Source organism: Gymnoscopelus braueri (genome assembly GCF_963280865.1).
Source record: "Gymnoscopelus braueri genome assembly, chromosome: 4".
Taxonomy (NCBI): domain Eukaryota; kingdom Metazoa; phylum Chordata; class Actinopteri; order Myctophiformes; family Myctophidae; genus Gymnoscopelus; species Gymnoscopelus braueri.
Genome location: NC_137605.1, coordinates 45,916,962 through 45,934,411, shown reverse-complemented (window position 1 = coordinate 45,934,411; position 17,450 = coordinate 45,916,962). Strand labels below are relative to the sequence as shown.

Below are 17,450 nucleotides of genomic sequence, written 5' to 3'. Positions count from 1 at the left end.
AATGAGATTACTTTCAAGGGGGCATTTACAAGGAAGTAAGTCTTAAAGAAGTCCGGGTCTTGGAGCGACAGTCCAAATCGTCCTGCTGGCATTAGCGGTTGTGGGATGCGTCTGTGCGGACCCATAGCGTGAGAAGTGGTTTGGTCTGGCCAGGTTCTAGCTTACTCACTGGTCTGTTTCACTGAATGAGACTCGCAAAATGTGATTAATGGACCAGGAAGTGATAATTAGTGGGGTAAATTGTTTTTATACAGACCTCATAACCCCTGTTATTTTGCGCACACATACACACACATAGTAAGTACACTCATGCCGCCTTGCACTCAAATTAGTAACCTATTTCCCAAGCATGTGTGTTAATAAGGTTTGTTCAAAGGTGGGTGTGTGTGTGTGTGTGTGTGTGTGTGTGTGTGTGTGTGTGTGTGTGTGTGTGTGTGTGTGTGTGTGTGTGTGTGTGTGTGTGTGTGTGTGTGTGTGTGTGTGTGTGTGTGTGTGTGTGTGTGTGTGTGTGTGTGTGTGAGGTGTCTTTCCTGAGGAGTAGGGTAGCTGTAGTAATTGTGGGCAGTGTGGCGGGCAGAGGGGGCAGGGATATTTATAGGCCCCTTATATGAAATTGGGGGGGTGGGTGGGACGGCAGGAAACGTGGGGAGGGGGTCTAGATGGCGGTATCAAGGGGGTCTAGTTATTTTGAAAGCCACAAGGGAGGCCAGCTGCACTCTTTGGATCAAAGAGTAGCGGCCAGCACCCCCCACCTCCCTTCCTCTGTTGTGACACATCCACGTCCTGCTGTATCAAACAGCGGCACAGGCTGCAACCTGGCTTTCATTTTGAGGGACAGTAGCTGGTCCTGGGCTGGTGTGTCACACACGCCTGTGGGGACCAGGTGGAGAGAATCGGTATGTCCAGGACAGAGAGAGAGAGAGGGATCAAAGAGGAAGGCGAACAGACTCGGAACAAGGGGGAAGTTCCACTGCCTCTAATTGAGTTGGCTTCGGGAGTCTCTAAATCAAGTGTTTCCCAAATATTGGGGTCATGGACCTGTTTCTTATGAGTCATAGATATATTTTAGGTTTTTTTTACCTTTCCCACAAAAATAAATCTTCCAGAAATGTTTAAGAAATGTTCACATTTTCACAATTTCTTTTCCACACATTTTCCAGAATAGGTAAAAGAGGGCAGATCTACCAGCTTTCGCATCGCAGCATGTTGTTAGTTTGTAGAGCGGCTATTTTCAGTTGGGTTTCTTTATGGGGCTTAAGTAGTTAATTCATATGGGGCTTAAGTAGTTAATTCATCATGTATTTTTGTAAGTTTGAATCCTGAGAAGGCACCATATTTGGGTCTGGAGCTGAAAACGTTTGGGAACCCCTGCTCTAAATCATGCTCCCCTTCCTGTCAAACCCATGGAGGTGTTGTCTGTCTGCTGGCATTTTCTCTGTTTTATGTTATACACCCTTCTGCCCCAAGTACAGTCACTGTCACTCGCTCATTAACATTGTCGCTTTAATAGCAGCTGGTCATTTATTAATGTTGTCACTTAATTGGCTACAACACATAATGTACAACATCCATCATGTTGATGTGTAGCCACATATTTTGTTGTGTATAGAAATCTACAGTTTCAGAATACTACACAGTAACATTTTTACACAATCTTGAGCAAAATTAACACTGAGGAGTTTACTGCGTAGGATATTTGCCCACATAGGCCCATTTCATAGCCAGACAATGCATTCTTTAACCCAACACCATTATCCTCTAAACTTAGTTCGGAAACAGCTCCTGAGATTGTGTTGTCTATCCAGCTTCTTCAGCAGTAAACACAAACTCATATTGCATGTTCAGGGGGATCTGCCCTGACACCGTCTTGCGCCTACAGTAGATAAACCCCCCACTACCGTTTTCGTATCTTCCTACCTGATGGTGTGTGTCTGCCTCCCTTCCACAGCATGCTGGCAGACAAGCTGAACATGACGCCCGATGAGGCTGAGAGATGGATTGTCAACCTTATCCGCAACGCCAGGCTAGATGCCAAGATAGACTCCAAGCTGGTAAGACGCCCCCTGTCTGCCTCCTCAATCAATCAGTCCAGGACTTGATTGATTAATCAAAGATTCCCCAACAGACCCCCCCCCCCCTCCTTTCCTCAAACTGGGGGCCGTTGCTTCCACATACTGTTAGGTGTGACCGTTGAGGGAATATGACTAAAATGTACCTTTACTGATATTTTTTTGTAATTGAAGGGTATATTGTGAGGACGTTGTAACCCACCTCTTGAGGTCCCCTTAGTGCCGCTCAGAGTTGGTCTTGCATGTTTTGGAATAAGCATCACAGCACAGGCTCTCTGTAATCAGCAAATCATACCCCAACTCCGCTGGAATGACATAGAATTATCTAGATGATGTGAATGCGACCTATTCCACCACTGTTTTGGTGTTCTTTTTTTTGTGGGTGTGTCTTGCAAAACCAAATGTGATAGGCTTATTTGTCCTGACCGTGTGCCTGTTGCCATCCCTCCTATGTTCCTAGGGTCATGTGGTTATGGGGAACAACGCTGTGTCGCCGTACCAGCAGGTGATTGAGAAGACCAAGAGCCTCTCCTTCCGCAGCCAAATGTTGGCCATGAACATTGAAAAGAAACAGGCCCACAGCAGCAGGAACGAGGTGAGCATGACGCACCTGCACGGCAAACCTATAGGTGAACCCTCGTCCTTAGCCAGAGGCCACCAACCCTTCCTTGACTGATCACATGGCTGGAAGGGCGACATGAGCACAGTGCAGTTCAAAGCCTCTCAAATGATCAGCTCAGGAGAGCTGGGCCCAAGAATGTTGATGAACAACCATCAACAAAAGCTCTCTTTACACGAAATAAACCAGTAAGAGCAAGTTTAACAGAGCTAACGCTTTCATCCTTCCATTGCCCTTCAAAGGCCTAATGACAAGGTAGATTCCGATGCAGCCGTAAAACGAGGCCCAAGCTCTGTGACTCAGCTCTGCAACGTAAATAAGGTGGACTCACACTCAAACTGGCTCTTGGTGAACATTACTCAAAGCCCTGGAGTTCCCTGCACTTAGGAGCTCCCGCAGATGTTTGGCTGTGGATGCTGTCATCCCAGTGCGTGTGTTTTGATGTTGACCTTGCGCGGATGAGTGGCATGTTAGGCCGTTGAAACTACTACAACTACCCAGAATGTCATAATCACACATCCTCTGACCTAGCCCTCCCAACCTGCCCCTCAGCTCCTTGAAGTTGGTAAAGAGAGGCATGTCAGTAAAAGCGGATTGATGCATTAGCCCCCCACCTCACTGTCCTTCAGTCTACACACGCAAGGGCCAAGGCCGTGGAATTACAACGTGCACATTAAATGTTCACTTTTTAACTGCGCAGCTCTAGAGAGGGTATCGTTTGATGTGCGCAATTACCCTCCTCCTTATTGTTTGAATATCTGCAGCGGGAGAGCTGCTATAACCCTGTCCTGTAAAAAGCATAGCCCCCCCTCCCCTTCATTAAGGAGTTTTTTTGTAATTAGACAAAAGAGGCTGCAAACAACTCACAGAGCACCATTACATCCTGCTGTCCTCGGGGCTACAAATCACTTACATATAGAGTGCATTTACTGCCTGCCATCTGGGTAGGCTGCTGAGGGTCCCTGTCAACTCTCACAACCACCCCTTGTGTAACAATAGAACACACACGCACACACACAAAGTTATACATCTACAAGAAGGAAACGTCACGTTAAATGCTTGCACGTGTATCTTGTTTCTTTTACATTTTTTCTTCTCACAATTAACAACAAAGTGTTTGTATCGGATCATTCTTGATAATCAAAACTAACTCCTCAAATGTTGATGTATTTTTCTTCATCTTTATGTTTCAGACTCCAAACTGGGCAGGTCAAGAAAGTGGATTTTAGAAGCACATAGAAGAATTTTTCTTTTTGTCCCGGTTCTCCATGCATCATCTCTGCTACATCCTGTTTTGTTTCCTACTTGTCCCCCAAGAAGCAGAGTACTTTTTCACTGATTCAATAAAAAAAGAAAGACCTAAAACCATTTTCACCCATGATTGCCTTATTTCTGGACATTACAAATGGCGGTTTAGGTTTCAGTGGTCGGACTTTTTTGTATTGGTAATACTTGATGAAGTTTTAATGTGTGTATTGAGTCACTGAGTGGGACGGCTAAGACTGTTCTGTGCGATGCGGCCCATGTATGCGCTGTAATGATGAATGGGTGTTTAGTCTGTCGGTTTTATGGTGTTTTAGTGGTAGGTTCACCGTAGCGGGCAGTCTCACTGAGTGGGAAGTGAGATGAAGGGGGCAAGCGGAGGTGATGTACAGTTACTAGTGGTCATACTCTCTGCCAGTCATCCTTCCCATCGGAGGACATGAGGGAGCCATAAAGAACCATTAGCCAGACGGACACAATCATTTTAATGTCCTGCTCCCCCTGTTCTCTACTTTCTGCTCTCTCACAACTCGCTTCTCTCTCCCCTTCCTCCCTCTATCACAACAGCTTACAGCCCCAGCCTTTCGACCCCCTTCTCTTCCTACTCGATAACTAGTCATTTAATGCGCTCTGTCTGCTTAAAGCCTAGTTTATACATATGACACGGACGTATGATGACGTGTGAATACGGCTTAACCCTACCCTCCTCATTCCCACATTGAACACCTTTTTTGATCGCCAGTGCTGACATGACCATCGCCAGTGAGGACCGAGCGTCTTCGTCAAGGGCTGCCAGGGTTGACCGCTCTGTGTCTTTGTCGAGGGAAGGAGAGCAGCTCCCATCCTTGCTGCTATGGCACCCAGGGCTCGGAGCCAGACCATTCAAAAGCTGACGTCACCTCGTCTACCGTGGACTGCAAAGGGCTGCTGGTCAAGATGGAGGAGGGGGAGAGAGAGAAAGAGAAGGATGAAGTGAACAAAGTGATTGGTTTACCGGTACACCCCCCCAATGACACATGAAAATAAAAGTCCTCTAGGCTTAAATTATCGCATTCACCTTACCAGTGCACTCTTAGATGTTGTTTTAGAGAGACGTCCAGACCAACACCAGGCCTGTGGCTAACAGTCCTCCCAACCACAATGTCTGTCACTGCACTCTGAATAAATAAATAAACAAAGTCAGGAGAAAGGTCACTATCGGTTTTGGCAAGGAAACGTCCATGGTTCTTTTTTTACATATTGTTAGAGGTTTTCCCCCCACAAAAAGGGTTTTGCGAGCAGTTCCAGTGATGAAATGGAAACTTGCATTGTGTGTGTGTGTGTGTATGTGTGTTTTATTGCTTGAGGGTAGAAGTCTCCCTTTCTCTGGTGTCCCAAGTAAAGACCAGTGTGTTAATTAAATATGTGACTAAATAAAAATGTGTTTAGTGAACATGGATGGGGTTGTACCTATCTGGACCTACCGGCTACCCTATCTAAAAACATTTTTTTCTGTTTTCATGTTTCTTGATTTCAAAACTTTTCAGAATGTAAGATGGGCTGAATGTACATGCAATTATAATGTGATTGTCAGGCGACTATATACCGAGTTAGAAACGCACACACAAAAGCCTTGAAATATCCCATCCACATGAAAAATAATTTCCCAGCATAAATAAAAGATTAAGTGCCACACCTAGTGGTTGAAATGGGTAGAGCATTTACAAGTGCTATTACAATCAGGACATGAAGCATTTGCTGACTATGATGATTGTGGGCCGGAAATGTTCCCAAAATAGTCAAATATAGTAACCTCTCGTTGTTTTGTTCACGCATCACAGACTTTCCCCTTTCTTAACATCGCTGACACATTTAATCCATGCTTCTTTTTTTTATCTGCTCGTAATTATTTCCCCTAGGCGATTTGCAGAGTTGACCTACAGCCAAATGTTGAATATCATTGTGGAGTGGATGGATGCCAAACCCCATGACTTTCCCTCAAGGTAGGTTGGGTCTAACCCCGGTTTGGTTCCTGCAATCTCAGTTTCAGTAAATGAGAAGGGGGGGATTCTAATGAGGATCATTACCAAACAGGTTTTTGGTTTTAGGCCCAATGGTAAAGACCACTGAACAGCCTCAAGTTGTCCACGTTTATGGGGTCACGCGGGTCAGTGCGTAGTCTTCTTTGAGCCTTGAGCATCGTAAATAATTGAATAATATATATCCTTTCACCACAATTACAGCCTCTCCAACAATTAGACCACTAATTTTGGTGTGGCCACGTCCAAGATGTACAATAAAAGGGGGTGCGACAAGCCCACCTCATTACTCACACTTATGCAGATATTTGCTTCTTGGCCAACCTTTAATTATTCAATAGGCGAATCATGAACAAAATGGGGAAAACTGATACTTATTCCGATATGCAATAACCAGTCTTTGGTCACGGAACTTCCCTCCAAGTACACAGTAAAATCATCTGTGTAGTTGGGTTGATTTAACTCTGAAAGAATACAAAAAATACAAAATTTAACCCAGAGTCTGAGTGTATACAAGTGGAAGCAAATGGACACTTAAGTGTCCATTTGCTTCCACTTGTATACACTCAGACTCTGAGTTAAACTAACACTCAGGGTTTAACAGTGTAGAGGGGTGATAAACGCCCACCCGGTGGTCTGCTTATAATTTCACCCTTAAAATAAAAACTATTCCAGACAGTGCTGTTGGTGGGATTCAGTCAGTGTATTAGCCTCCACATCTGCACTAGGACCCTGGGGCAACCTCGAACAGAGGCTAGTATAGTCAGACTAGGGGGGTGGGGGCCTGGGGGTGGGGGCCGTGGGGGGGGGGGCGAGAAATGTCATCTTCACAATCATAAGTAAAGGAGGAAAAAAAACAGCCCACTCTCCTCCTCTGGCCAACAAGGGGAGTTCTTCTTGTGAGCAGCAGGCAGCACCACAGATGGATGGAGAACCCTCCACGTGACAGACGCACACGCACGGCGTTATAGCAGCAGCTATATGAGAAAGAAGGAGCCAAGCATCAGGACCAGTTGGAGTCTCTCTACCACACTACCAGCAGCGCGCACAGACACACGCACACGATCCAACAGGAGGAGATCTGACCGGCTCTCGTTCTCTCCCTCCTCCTCCTACATCATCATCATCATCATCATCATCCTCAAAGTACATACGTTATTACATTAACAAGTTTTGCCACTATATAACTGTTCGACTGGACACGTCAGGAAAACACTCCAGGTAAATGGAATAAAGCAGCAATTCACTGATCAGCGCGTGTGTGAGAGAGAGAGAGAAAAAGAGAAACCCTCTTGTTGTTCCTCTTCAGTTCGGACCTCTGTTCTCTTCTCTGAAGAATAAGTTTTCATATACAAGAAGGGATGCTGTATGTTCCTCCCGACCCGCACTTCTTACTCTCAGAGGGAACCTAAAAAGTTGACCGAAGCGGATTTACTTCGCATTTAATGCAGGTAAATGATATGATGCCGTTGCATTGCATTGGAACCCGGAGCATCTTGAGACCATTACGCGTGGTGGTTGCGCTCATTTTTTTGGGGGTGTCATGCTTTGAGAGCGTAAAATAAATGTGCATGTGAGCCGAACGCATTGCCTCAATACTTCTGCTATTGTTACAGAACATTAACACAGAGAACAACAGTGTATCACATGATATAGTCTTGTTTATTTTTGCCATTATTTTTGCGTAGTAGGTGTTGATCTTGTTACAAACTGTTATCATTAACAACCTCCTTTATTGTCGTTTGTTTCCGCAGAACCCAAAGGGTCCCACTTGTGACTTAATAAGGACCAGCGGCGCTGCTTCAGAAAATGGTTCTAATCGGCGGTGTGATGATACTATATCGCCTCTCGTCTGATGTTTGACACATTGTGGGATCAATCAACCAAGAAGCTGGAGCAGGACACTGAATCATCGGAGAATTCTTCATCCCAACTATTAAAGCCCCCGCTGGCTACTTTTTATTATTCAAGTCGGAACAACAGATCATAAGTCGTCCAGATGCAGTTTCGGCTGTTCTCCTTCGCCCTCATCGTATTGAACTGTATGGAGTACAGCAACTGTCAGGCGCCGTCGTCGCATCGCTGGAGGCGAAACAAACGAGGTAGGAACCGTTAAGGATGCGTCCTCTGTGGGTTTAATGTGACAACGAGTAGCGGAGCAGGGGTCATCACCATGCTGGCTTGTGGTGGACATTTTTGTGAAAAATGTAAATTTTTGCCACGGACATGCAAATGAGCAGACAGTAGCCTAATATTATTACCAGAAACTCAGAAAGAGATTAGCCCTGAATGACCATTACAGGTCTGTAACTCTGAGAGTGTATATTTGCAGGCTACACTCTCAGAGTTATGGGGGTCCTTGAAAATAAAATAAAAGTTTGAGAACCACTAGTAGGCTACTAGTGGACTCCTAATGTGTCATAGTGTCATATATAGTGTCATAGTAAATCAGTGTCATACTTATTCTGAAGAAAACCTGGAGACAGACATTCAGTATTTGGGGTCTTATGATCAAAAGAAACATTATGATGTTATGTAAAAACGAAATCAAAAATGTGTCACTGACAAGGCCAACTCGAGCTACGGACAGATTTGTCCGTGTAACGGACATCATTGATGACCACTGGTAGCGGGACGACTCTGGAAGCGGAGTCTGTATAATGCACGTTATCCATCAATGACCACTAATGACGGACGGTCACATTATTCACAGCACTTGTAGGCTTAAAGTTGACTGAAGTTAAATGAGTTTTGTAGTTGCACTGCTTTTACAGACAACCACCTATACAGTAAATCCTGACTTAATGTAACTCGTGGTGTTAAGTGTTTTAGGCCTACACTCTTTTGAGTTACACATGGATAAATTAACACTGCATGGGGATTTTGCTGTGCAGCCTATTACCTAGCCTACTGTCTGTATGCACTTTATGTAAGCATATTTTGCCTATAGCTACTTGAAGTGTGCGTGTTAATGGCATGCTATTGGAAAGCCTAGGCTACACCTCCACTATTTTAGCCTACTTGACAACACTGACTTGTTCTGACTGTGACCCTGTAGAGTCACCTGGGAGATATTTAAGAATTTAGGAAATGTATTTGCTACAGTGGTTGGTATTACCTTCAAAAGGTATCTGGTGTTATATATGTTGCCTAATGATTCCAAACATAGTGCGTAATTTGGGCAAAATTGACTGCGCCTATGTACCGTAATTTGTTTGCTCACAATAATTTAAATTTGCAGTCGAATTGAAGACGTATATAAGTGTCCTATAGCCTACTTAGGGTTCATAACGGCCGATGAAACATGTTCACTTTCATTGTCGCCTCAACCTGTCCGCCAATTATTAGCGCCAATTAACAAGGAAAAGTGTTCATTAGATGTGAAGCTGTTTAAAATAATTGGTAAAAAAGCAACTGGTCCGGCTCGGGCCATATAGAATACATGATTACTTGTGTTGTGGGGGTTATTTCACGAGTAGATTCGGAATCCCCTTCCAGTGTCTTATGGGGGTCTTCAACAGGGGGTCCGGGACCCCTAGGGTGTCCTCAGAGTTACTACAGGGGGTCCTCCAAATCTTAGTGTGATAGGATTCTGAGGGGAGTGAGGGGAACATAGCCAAAAATAGCCGATCTATACTAGCCCACAACGCCTCGCACTGCAAGGTGTTGTGAGCTTGTAGATCTGCAATTAATGGCAAAGAGGTTTCTTGTAGAGGAAAAAAAAGTACAGAGCCAATGGTCAATTTTAGTATTGAGGCTTTAAGTGGTTAAATGTCTGAAAATACACATTAACATGACTTAACAGAGAAGCTATAAAGTGTAAAAATAAATAAACAAAAAACATTAATTTATACAACATTGATGATAGTGCTGTCAAACAAGTCTATGAAACTATCTATGAAAAAGTTTAATCTGCAACACAATTCTATACAATATGTAGGGGGGGGGGTCCCTGCTTCATCTCTCTCTCAGCTAAGGGGTCCTTGGCCTGAAAAACGTTGAAGACCCCTGTCTTATGCCCATCTACAACTCCCTAAGCTGCTTTTAATTGATCTCATAACCACTTTGAACTGTTGGTAGGCAACCAACCCGTATAACAATCGCCTTGGGGAAGAAGCGCAGGGCCATTCAGCCCCTTAGTAAATACTACTACTACTAGGGATGAATGAGTAGACAGCGGAATTAAACTGCCGGCTGTTGCAAAGCCCCTTTGTGGGCCAGTCTACCAGTGACATAATCAAAGTCCTTGGTGTGATGACGAAAGTGCCAGTCGATCTGAACTGCGCACTGGGCTGGGCACTATACTCCACACCAGTGGTTTTCAACCCTTTTCATATCAAGGTCCATTATTTATTCAGCATTTGAGCCACGTACCACCATTTGATGAGATTTAGCCTCTCAGAGACCCCAAAATTTGAATATTTTGTTGTCGTTGGATGAGAGTTTGTCCACAATTCCATGCTCTATTGATTAGGAGAGACGACAGGCAAACGTTGATCAAAAATAAAAAATATTCTAATTTGTAGAATTCTTGTAAATTAAGTAATTCAGATAATTTAACTGTAAAATGAAACCAAATGGTTCTCAAGAGTTAAAGATCTACCTAATAAGGGTCCATTTGGTTACCAACTCTGCATCATTTAACTGAGGACCACCTGGAACCCCCTCAAGGACCACTGGTGGTCCCCGGACCACTGGTTGAGAACCACTGGAGTAGCCACAGTCGGGCAACTCGTCTAAATTCACATTTTTGGTGTGCTTGTAAAATGTAAGGCAATCACAGATGTAATCATATGCACTGCGTGCCAAGGGAACCTCCACACTCTGCAAGCCATCCACTGCCCATCTGCAAATAATCAGGCAATCACTGCGGGGTACTGGCACACACACGTTTTTCTGCCCCTCTATTTCTCTCAAAGGATTGTAAGATTTCAGATGGTAATACTAATATAATTTTGTTTGTAATATTCTTTTTCTTCTCCCTCAAACTGGTTAAGTTGAGGGTTTAGATTTGGGATAAACTGACAAAGTCATAGGTCCACAGTAATTTTATGTTTTCTCTGTATTATTCACACATTCTATATATTGTTTTTGTTTGTCTGCAATCCTTTCCCTGGTGGGTTTGGGTGTGCTGTGCTGGGTATTGGAGAGGCGGGGATGAGATCAAGAGGTTAACTTACATATTTGACCTTAAGAACAGCTTTAGACTGAGCATTACACATTGTTTAGCAGAAGGACTCTTTCTTAAACTGTGCATTTCACTTGTCAAGCTAATCCTGCAGAAACAATGTACAGTCTTGTGCCCTGATAACTAATGTTGGCCGAGGTGTGCGAGGGTGGAACACAACCTGGGGCCAAAAGTGACATTTTATAAAAGTGGTGGCTGTCGGCCAAGCGTTTTTTTTTTGTTCCTTCCTTTATTTACCATAGTTTGTATTGAGAAAAGCATGTGTGAGAGATCACTGTTCAATACATTCTGAAATGCTTGAATATTTTTCTTGCCCTCAAGGTTCCTGTGACAGCTTTATATACAGTCTGTCTGGCACGCATACGGAGCTATCCAAATCATTCAGGAGTGTTGAGTCCCAGACATTCTGAACTAAATTTGAATTTGGCCATGTTCTGCTCCCCAGGCATACCTATTTTATGCATAGCAAAACACGCCCTGCATGATTTAACAAATGGCTTTACCTTATAGGTATAGGGTGGCTGAATAAACAAAGTTTTTGCCATTGATATATGCGGCTGGATTTCACGGTGAGGTGTAAGGGAAGTAGATTCCATTATAATGAGGGGATGTCAGGAGAGAAAAACAGCCATAGCAAATAACTAGATGCCACTAAGACCTATGAGGGAAGCCTAGATTGGGATCTTTGTGGTTTCTGGGCTGATCTTGTCTTGCGAGCTAACATGCTGCATGGCATGACCCGGCCCTCTGTTCTTCTGTGGTTAATGTATTTTTTTTTTAGTCTGCAAATAAAACAGATGAAAAAACATATTAAATTTACACCTCCTAACCCCCCGGCCCGCACAGTAAAAATGAGGAAATCATGCCAATGAGCCCTGCTATGATATCATTGGTAGACTCAAGGGTATTACTTTTCATTTTTATTCTCTGGCTAATGATGCCACCTGCTGACTACATAAAATCAGGCTGGAGTACCAACGTTGCCTGAAGGAACAGCGATACATTGTGAGTCCATGATGTCAAAGCGAGTAATGATTAGGTAATAGTACTCAACTTGGTGAACAATTACCATGCAATACTATTAACCCTTCACATTATTTTGTCAAATGCATATTTAAGCTGAGCTGGCATGGGGTACATGCATTTTGTATGGGATATTACTCTGTTTTTAAGTTATTATTACAGTATGTCTATCTTTTCTTAATATGTTGACTGTCAGACAGATATTGATTGATCTTGATCGTTGATAGTTAACTGCATTAGAGTTAACTTGAGTGTGAAGACACTGGATACTGAGGAGGCATTTTTTTCAGTTTGTTTCCAAATGCAATGTGACACTAGTCTGATGTTACAGATGAAAGAGCCATTTGGTTATCATAATAATAATAGATGATTGTCTGTTACAAGATTAATGTTCATATTAATATTAAACAAAATATGTTTGAGTGACAGTAAAGGAGTTGGAAACTTTTGCTTCATAGACTCTTGAGGTCTGTTACATGACTTTGTGAGGATGTTTTTGCATTGTGATGGAGTGGCAAAAAATGCACGTGGCAATTTTGCTTTCATAGTCGAATATCTATAGTTTTCAAGGTCCCAGGTTTGTGGGTTTAAGTGTTAATGTTGGATTCTGTTACTCTAGCGCAATGTAATATGTTGATTAAGTGCCTGACAGGAAAAGAGAATGCTCCAATAAGCCTTCGTTAAACCACCCTTGCCACTCTGCCTTTGGAAAAAGTGAAAAAGCGCTGCAGATGGCATGTCTTTTAACAAGGCTTTTGCACATGATGCCACTCTAATCCGCAGGATAGGATGGGAGCTCTATCTTGGTGTGTGTGTGTGTGTGTGTGTGTGTGTGTGTGTGTGTGTGTGTGTGTGTGTGTGTGTGTGTGTGTGTGTGTGTGTGCGTGCGTGCGTGCGTGCGTGCGTGCGTGCGTGCGTGCGTGCGTGCGTGCGTGCGTGCGTGCGTGCGTGCGTGCGTGCGTGCGTGCGTGCGTGCGTGCGTGCGTGCGTGCGTGCGTGCGTGCGTGCGTGCGTGCGTGAGTGAGTGTGTGCGTGACTTCGTGTGTCTCACGGCCAAAGCAGTGTAACTTTTTTCTTTTATTCCACAGTGCTTTTCTGGCTGGTTCTAAGAAACCCTGTACAGTGTGCATCAGGTCGTCATGGTGCCAGCCGGGCCCATGTGATGATCGTTTTACGGAAATGCTGAAAAGCGATCTGAGGTCCGCGGTGTGGAATAGCAGTAGTCCTTGGAGCTTGTGCTGCTAGTGGTGAAGGGGGCTTTTAGGGATGAGAGTGAGTGCGGGGCGGAGTGGGGGGGTGGGGGGTGGGGGGCATATTTAAGCAGATCAGCTGGAAGTGGCTGAATGTGAACAGCATCACCTGAGAGGGATTACCACTAGCCAAGGCCTGACCTGAGAACAGGCTACAGTGTCAATGAACAGAGCTCTTTCTTTCTCTCCCAGGCCCCATCAGCCAAGCTTCTTTACATGCATGCGCAGGTCTCCTTGTTGTACAGTATGTGTGGGTATGTGTGAGAGACAGAGGCAATGAGCACAGGTAGACTAGATGCACAGGTAGGTGCTATTTTGCCTTGCCATAACCACATGACCCCTTATGTCCCTATTCTTATTTTGAGAAAATAGGCAAACACATCGGATATTTTCGATAAAGAGATTTAGTGTAGAGGGAGAAAAGGGAGTGGACCAAGCAAAGACAACCTGGGGACCCTGATCAATAATGTATATAGGGTTTAAGTGGTTGATTGATACACCAGTTTAGCTACTATAGTACACACACTCCCCATTACAAACTCCTGGACAAATTATAACTGCAAGCCATTTTGTTTGTCATTATCACAGCCATTACGGTACACAGCTCTGACTCCTCAGCATTAATTAATTGTTTCAACCTGGCGTCCATATTTTGGGCATTTTAGATCAGCTATTTTCACGTTAACTATGTTGTATGACGAAGTATACAGTGCTTTAACCCCTTAAACACTACCTCGTTGACCAAGCTCCCCCGGGGGTCTGTACTTCCCTCTCCAGTCCCCCACAAATCTCTTCACTGAACATAGCCGATCTGCTATTTTCGGCGAATGTTCACCTATTTTCATCAAATGTTGGACCCAATTTGACATGCCCATAAACAGAACAGGGTTCACGTGGTTAAGGGGTTAAGTTCTTGGTCCATTTTTACGCTCTCCAGAGCTAAATGAAAATGGAGGATTTCAGCAGTGTACTGTATGTCTGATGCTGTATTGGCAGATCACATAGGTCTGATCCAGCCTCTGAACTGTCTGGAAAGACTATAGTACCCTGTTTGACCTACTAACCCATGCATGTCAGTGCTGCCTGTAGCAGAGCTCCCTGCTCTAAGTCACAGCAGTATCAGATGAAGCTAGTGAAAGGCCCCTTCAGTGCACCGATGCCATGCAACACTGGCGAGAAAAACCCAGCAGAGGAACGAACATGCAGTGGCATGAACTCTCTATAGGGAGACAGGGAGAGGGAGATTCTTCAGGGTACCACGTGACAAACTGCGGGTTATCTCTGTCTCTATTTTTCATTGTCTTCATTGTCGCCGCAACAACAGTCTGTTCACCCCTCTCTCCCGCACCCAATAAACTCAATTAAGTCTAATTCGTTTATATTTGCCCCAAAGATCCTTCATTCTAAGCCAAGACGCTGGATCTGTGAGTTGAGTGAAGAGGGGTTTACAGTGCGTATGTTCCTGTTTTCGGCTCTTATAAGGGGCGATGTTTAGCGTACGAGTCGAGACTGCGGAGGATCCATTTCACAAGAAGGCTAGTTTGGTAACACTTCTGCGCGTTTCCATTTATCACGTCACGGCGGAGGAACATTCGCTGTGTGTGGATTTGTTCCCTTTTTTTGGGGGATCTACTCTTCCACCCTCAATCATTGTCATCAGAGGATCCCATATGCTGGCAACGCTAAATGCCAAACAGATGTTTTTCTTTCAGGCTACATTTTTTACCATACTGTAAAAGTTCATTTTCGGAAATGTGAAATAAAAAAGGACTTATTACACAAATCTCATAATACGCTCCATATTTCCCCATGGTGATTGGAAACTCCAGAGCAGCAGACAAAAGGTCCAGTGTCCCTTCCGAGAGGGAGGGAGGTTTGGTAAGCCTCACCTACGCTATTCTCTCAATAGCACACTTGCCGAGAGCAATTACACCTTAATATGTTTTCTTATAAAGCTACTAAATATGGCCAGCCAATTTGGTTCGATTCTCTCAAGTTTATTGGGCTGTAAAAAAATCTAATATGGGAATCGTTTCTAAGTGGTAAATGAAGACAAAAAAACAACATCAACAACACAAAAGAAGCATTAAAAAAGTCATAGAAGGGATTCACAGGTGGGAGAGCTGCCCAGGGCCAGAAATTCTGCCCCCCACAGTAGATCACTGTTTCCCAAACAGTGGGTCGGGACCCATTTGTGGGTCGCGGATCCATTTTCGTGTGTCATGAGTGAATATCCCTTTATATTTTGTTTCCTAAATTGTGTCAATTATTATTATTTTAGTTTTCATGAATTTCATGAATGAAATAAAAATAATCAAAGAAATTCCCAGTGTGAAGCGACACGTTGTGAGCTTGCAGATCTGCTGTTGTCATATTTGGGTCCCGGGTAAACTGATTGTCTCTTTTGGGTCTTGAGCTAAAAGGTTTGGGAACCACTGCCCTGGACTCACACCTCAGAAAGAGTCTAGAGAACTATGTTCCGCGCTAATACCAGATGATGGCATGGTAACCATAGTCCATAGTATTTGTATTAATGTAATCGAATGCACCCTGACTCATTTGTTACAGTGTTGCTAAAGATGCAGGTTAGCCAGAGCCATTTCACCAGAAACAGCTGATCTACAAGCACGGCGAAGAGATTTGGTGTAGGAGGAAACAAGAGCAGGCCAAGTACAGAGGCAGCTCAGGTCCGTTTGACTATGTATAGAGGGTTTTAAGTGGTTAGGAGACGGAGGGCAGTCAGGGAAGATGCTTTAGGGCTAGTGTTGTGTTACTGCAGAAGGCCACATATCTGCTCCTTGTTTTCCATGTCGGTGTGTGTTCGCCTGTGTGCGCAGAGCCTGGTACCTACTTTGGATCGATCTGCAAGGCCTGGTAATTTGAAACCAGGAGCCCCCTTGAGAAAATACACAAATCTGTTTAGAAGCAACAAACACACGCACTCACGCACGCACGCACGCACAGCGCACAGCGCACACACACACACACACACACACACACACACACACACACACACACACACACACACACACACACACACACACACACACACACACACACACACACACACACACACACACACGCACGCATGCACACACAGGTCCTCATTTGCCATTAAGGGGTATCTGCATCCGTGCCTGTTGGAATGGCTGCTGCCATAGCAACGGGGGTGCTGTGATCCAGAACATGAAGCTCTAACCCCCCCCCCCCACGCACCCCACGCACCCCCCCAACCCCTTAACACTCGACAGATGGACATGCCTCCTTTTTTTTCCCCCTCTCCTCCGCTTTTATGGGACCTCTAATTATGCTTACACGCCACATCAAAATAAAGCTCAGCATGCAATGCCTTCGGTATGGAGAGGAAGTGAGCTGGTCAGATGCAATAAAGTGTCTCTCTGGGGAGTGCGTCTGTAATCTGGGGGTCCCACTGTGGACTTTGGGAGAGGTAAAGGTGATCCAACATACTCGCCCTGCTGCCCGTCCGACACCCCGGCTTCCGTCCGTCGAATCGACGGTAAGTCTTGAGCTTGAGGAACGATGAGCCACACTGGGATAAGTAAATAAAGAATAAAGCCAGGCGCACTAGGCGTAGGCGACGAGTACATTTGGAAACACTTGGAAAACCAGAGGAGCGCTTGATTGATCCTGTCTCTCTGTAGGTGACTTATCCGTGATGTGTTTGACGTGATAAATCAAGCACGCCCCACCTTAAGTAGTTCATATATCTCAAAACTTTTTTCTTCCTCACATGAGCCCTCTATGAGGCTGAGACTGCAGTCGGTGAGGCTTTGTTATGGTTTTGGCTGAGGCCTGGACTGGTAATTGGGCACACTTGGACTAAATAAGGACTGGCCTTTGGATTTAGCCTTGGACTAGAGCTTTGAGTGCTACAATGGCTAGGGCTTACGTGGGATTTAGAAGCTTTTTTTAGAGCGTGGAATCGTGTTGAGATTGGGGCCGTGCCTCTATCTCTTGGCTCTCGGGCCTTGTGGTGTGAGGAGGGGAAGGCCTCATGGC

The 17,450-nt window shown here is 44.6% G+C and overlaps 2 protein-coding genes across 3 annotated transcripts in view; both read left to right on the top strand.

The window, feature by feature from the left end:
* eif3ea (eukaryotic translation initiation factor 3, subunit E, a) overlaps positions 1-4,041 on the top strand; it is a 38,257-nt gene extending 34,216 nt beyond the window's left edge. Inside the window, exons 11-13 of the mRNA XM_080426010.1 lie at positions 1,949-2,051; positions 2,530-2,664; positions 3,882-4,041. Coding sequence (XP_080282136.1) covers positions 1,949-2,051; positions 2,530-2,664; positions 3,882-3,917 — 274 coding nt within the window. The 3' untranslated portion in view covers positions 3,918-4,041. The remainder of the gene's footprint in view (positions 1-1,948; positions 2,052-2,529; positions 2,665-3,881) is intronic.
* A 2,811-nt stretch (positions 4,042-6,852) lies between these two features.
* rspo2 (R-spondin 2) overlaps positions 6,853-17,450 on the top strand; it is a 65,697-nt gene continuing 55,099 nt past the window's right edge. The window contains exons 1-2 of one of the 2 annotated variants that reach the window (XM_080426318.1): positions 6,853-7,190; positions 7,724-8,071. In XM_080426318.1, the coding sequence (XP_080282444.1) occupies positions 7,969-8,071 (103 nt within the window). In that variant the 5' untranslated portion in view covers positions 6,853-7,190; positions 7,724-7,968. Of the gene's footprint in view, positions 7,421-7,723; positions 8,072-17,450 lie in introns of both variants that reach the window. The other variant, XM_080426317.1, reaches the window with a different exon arrangement.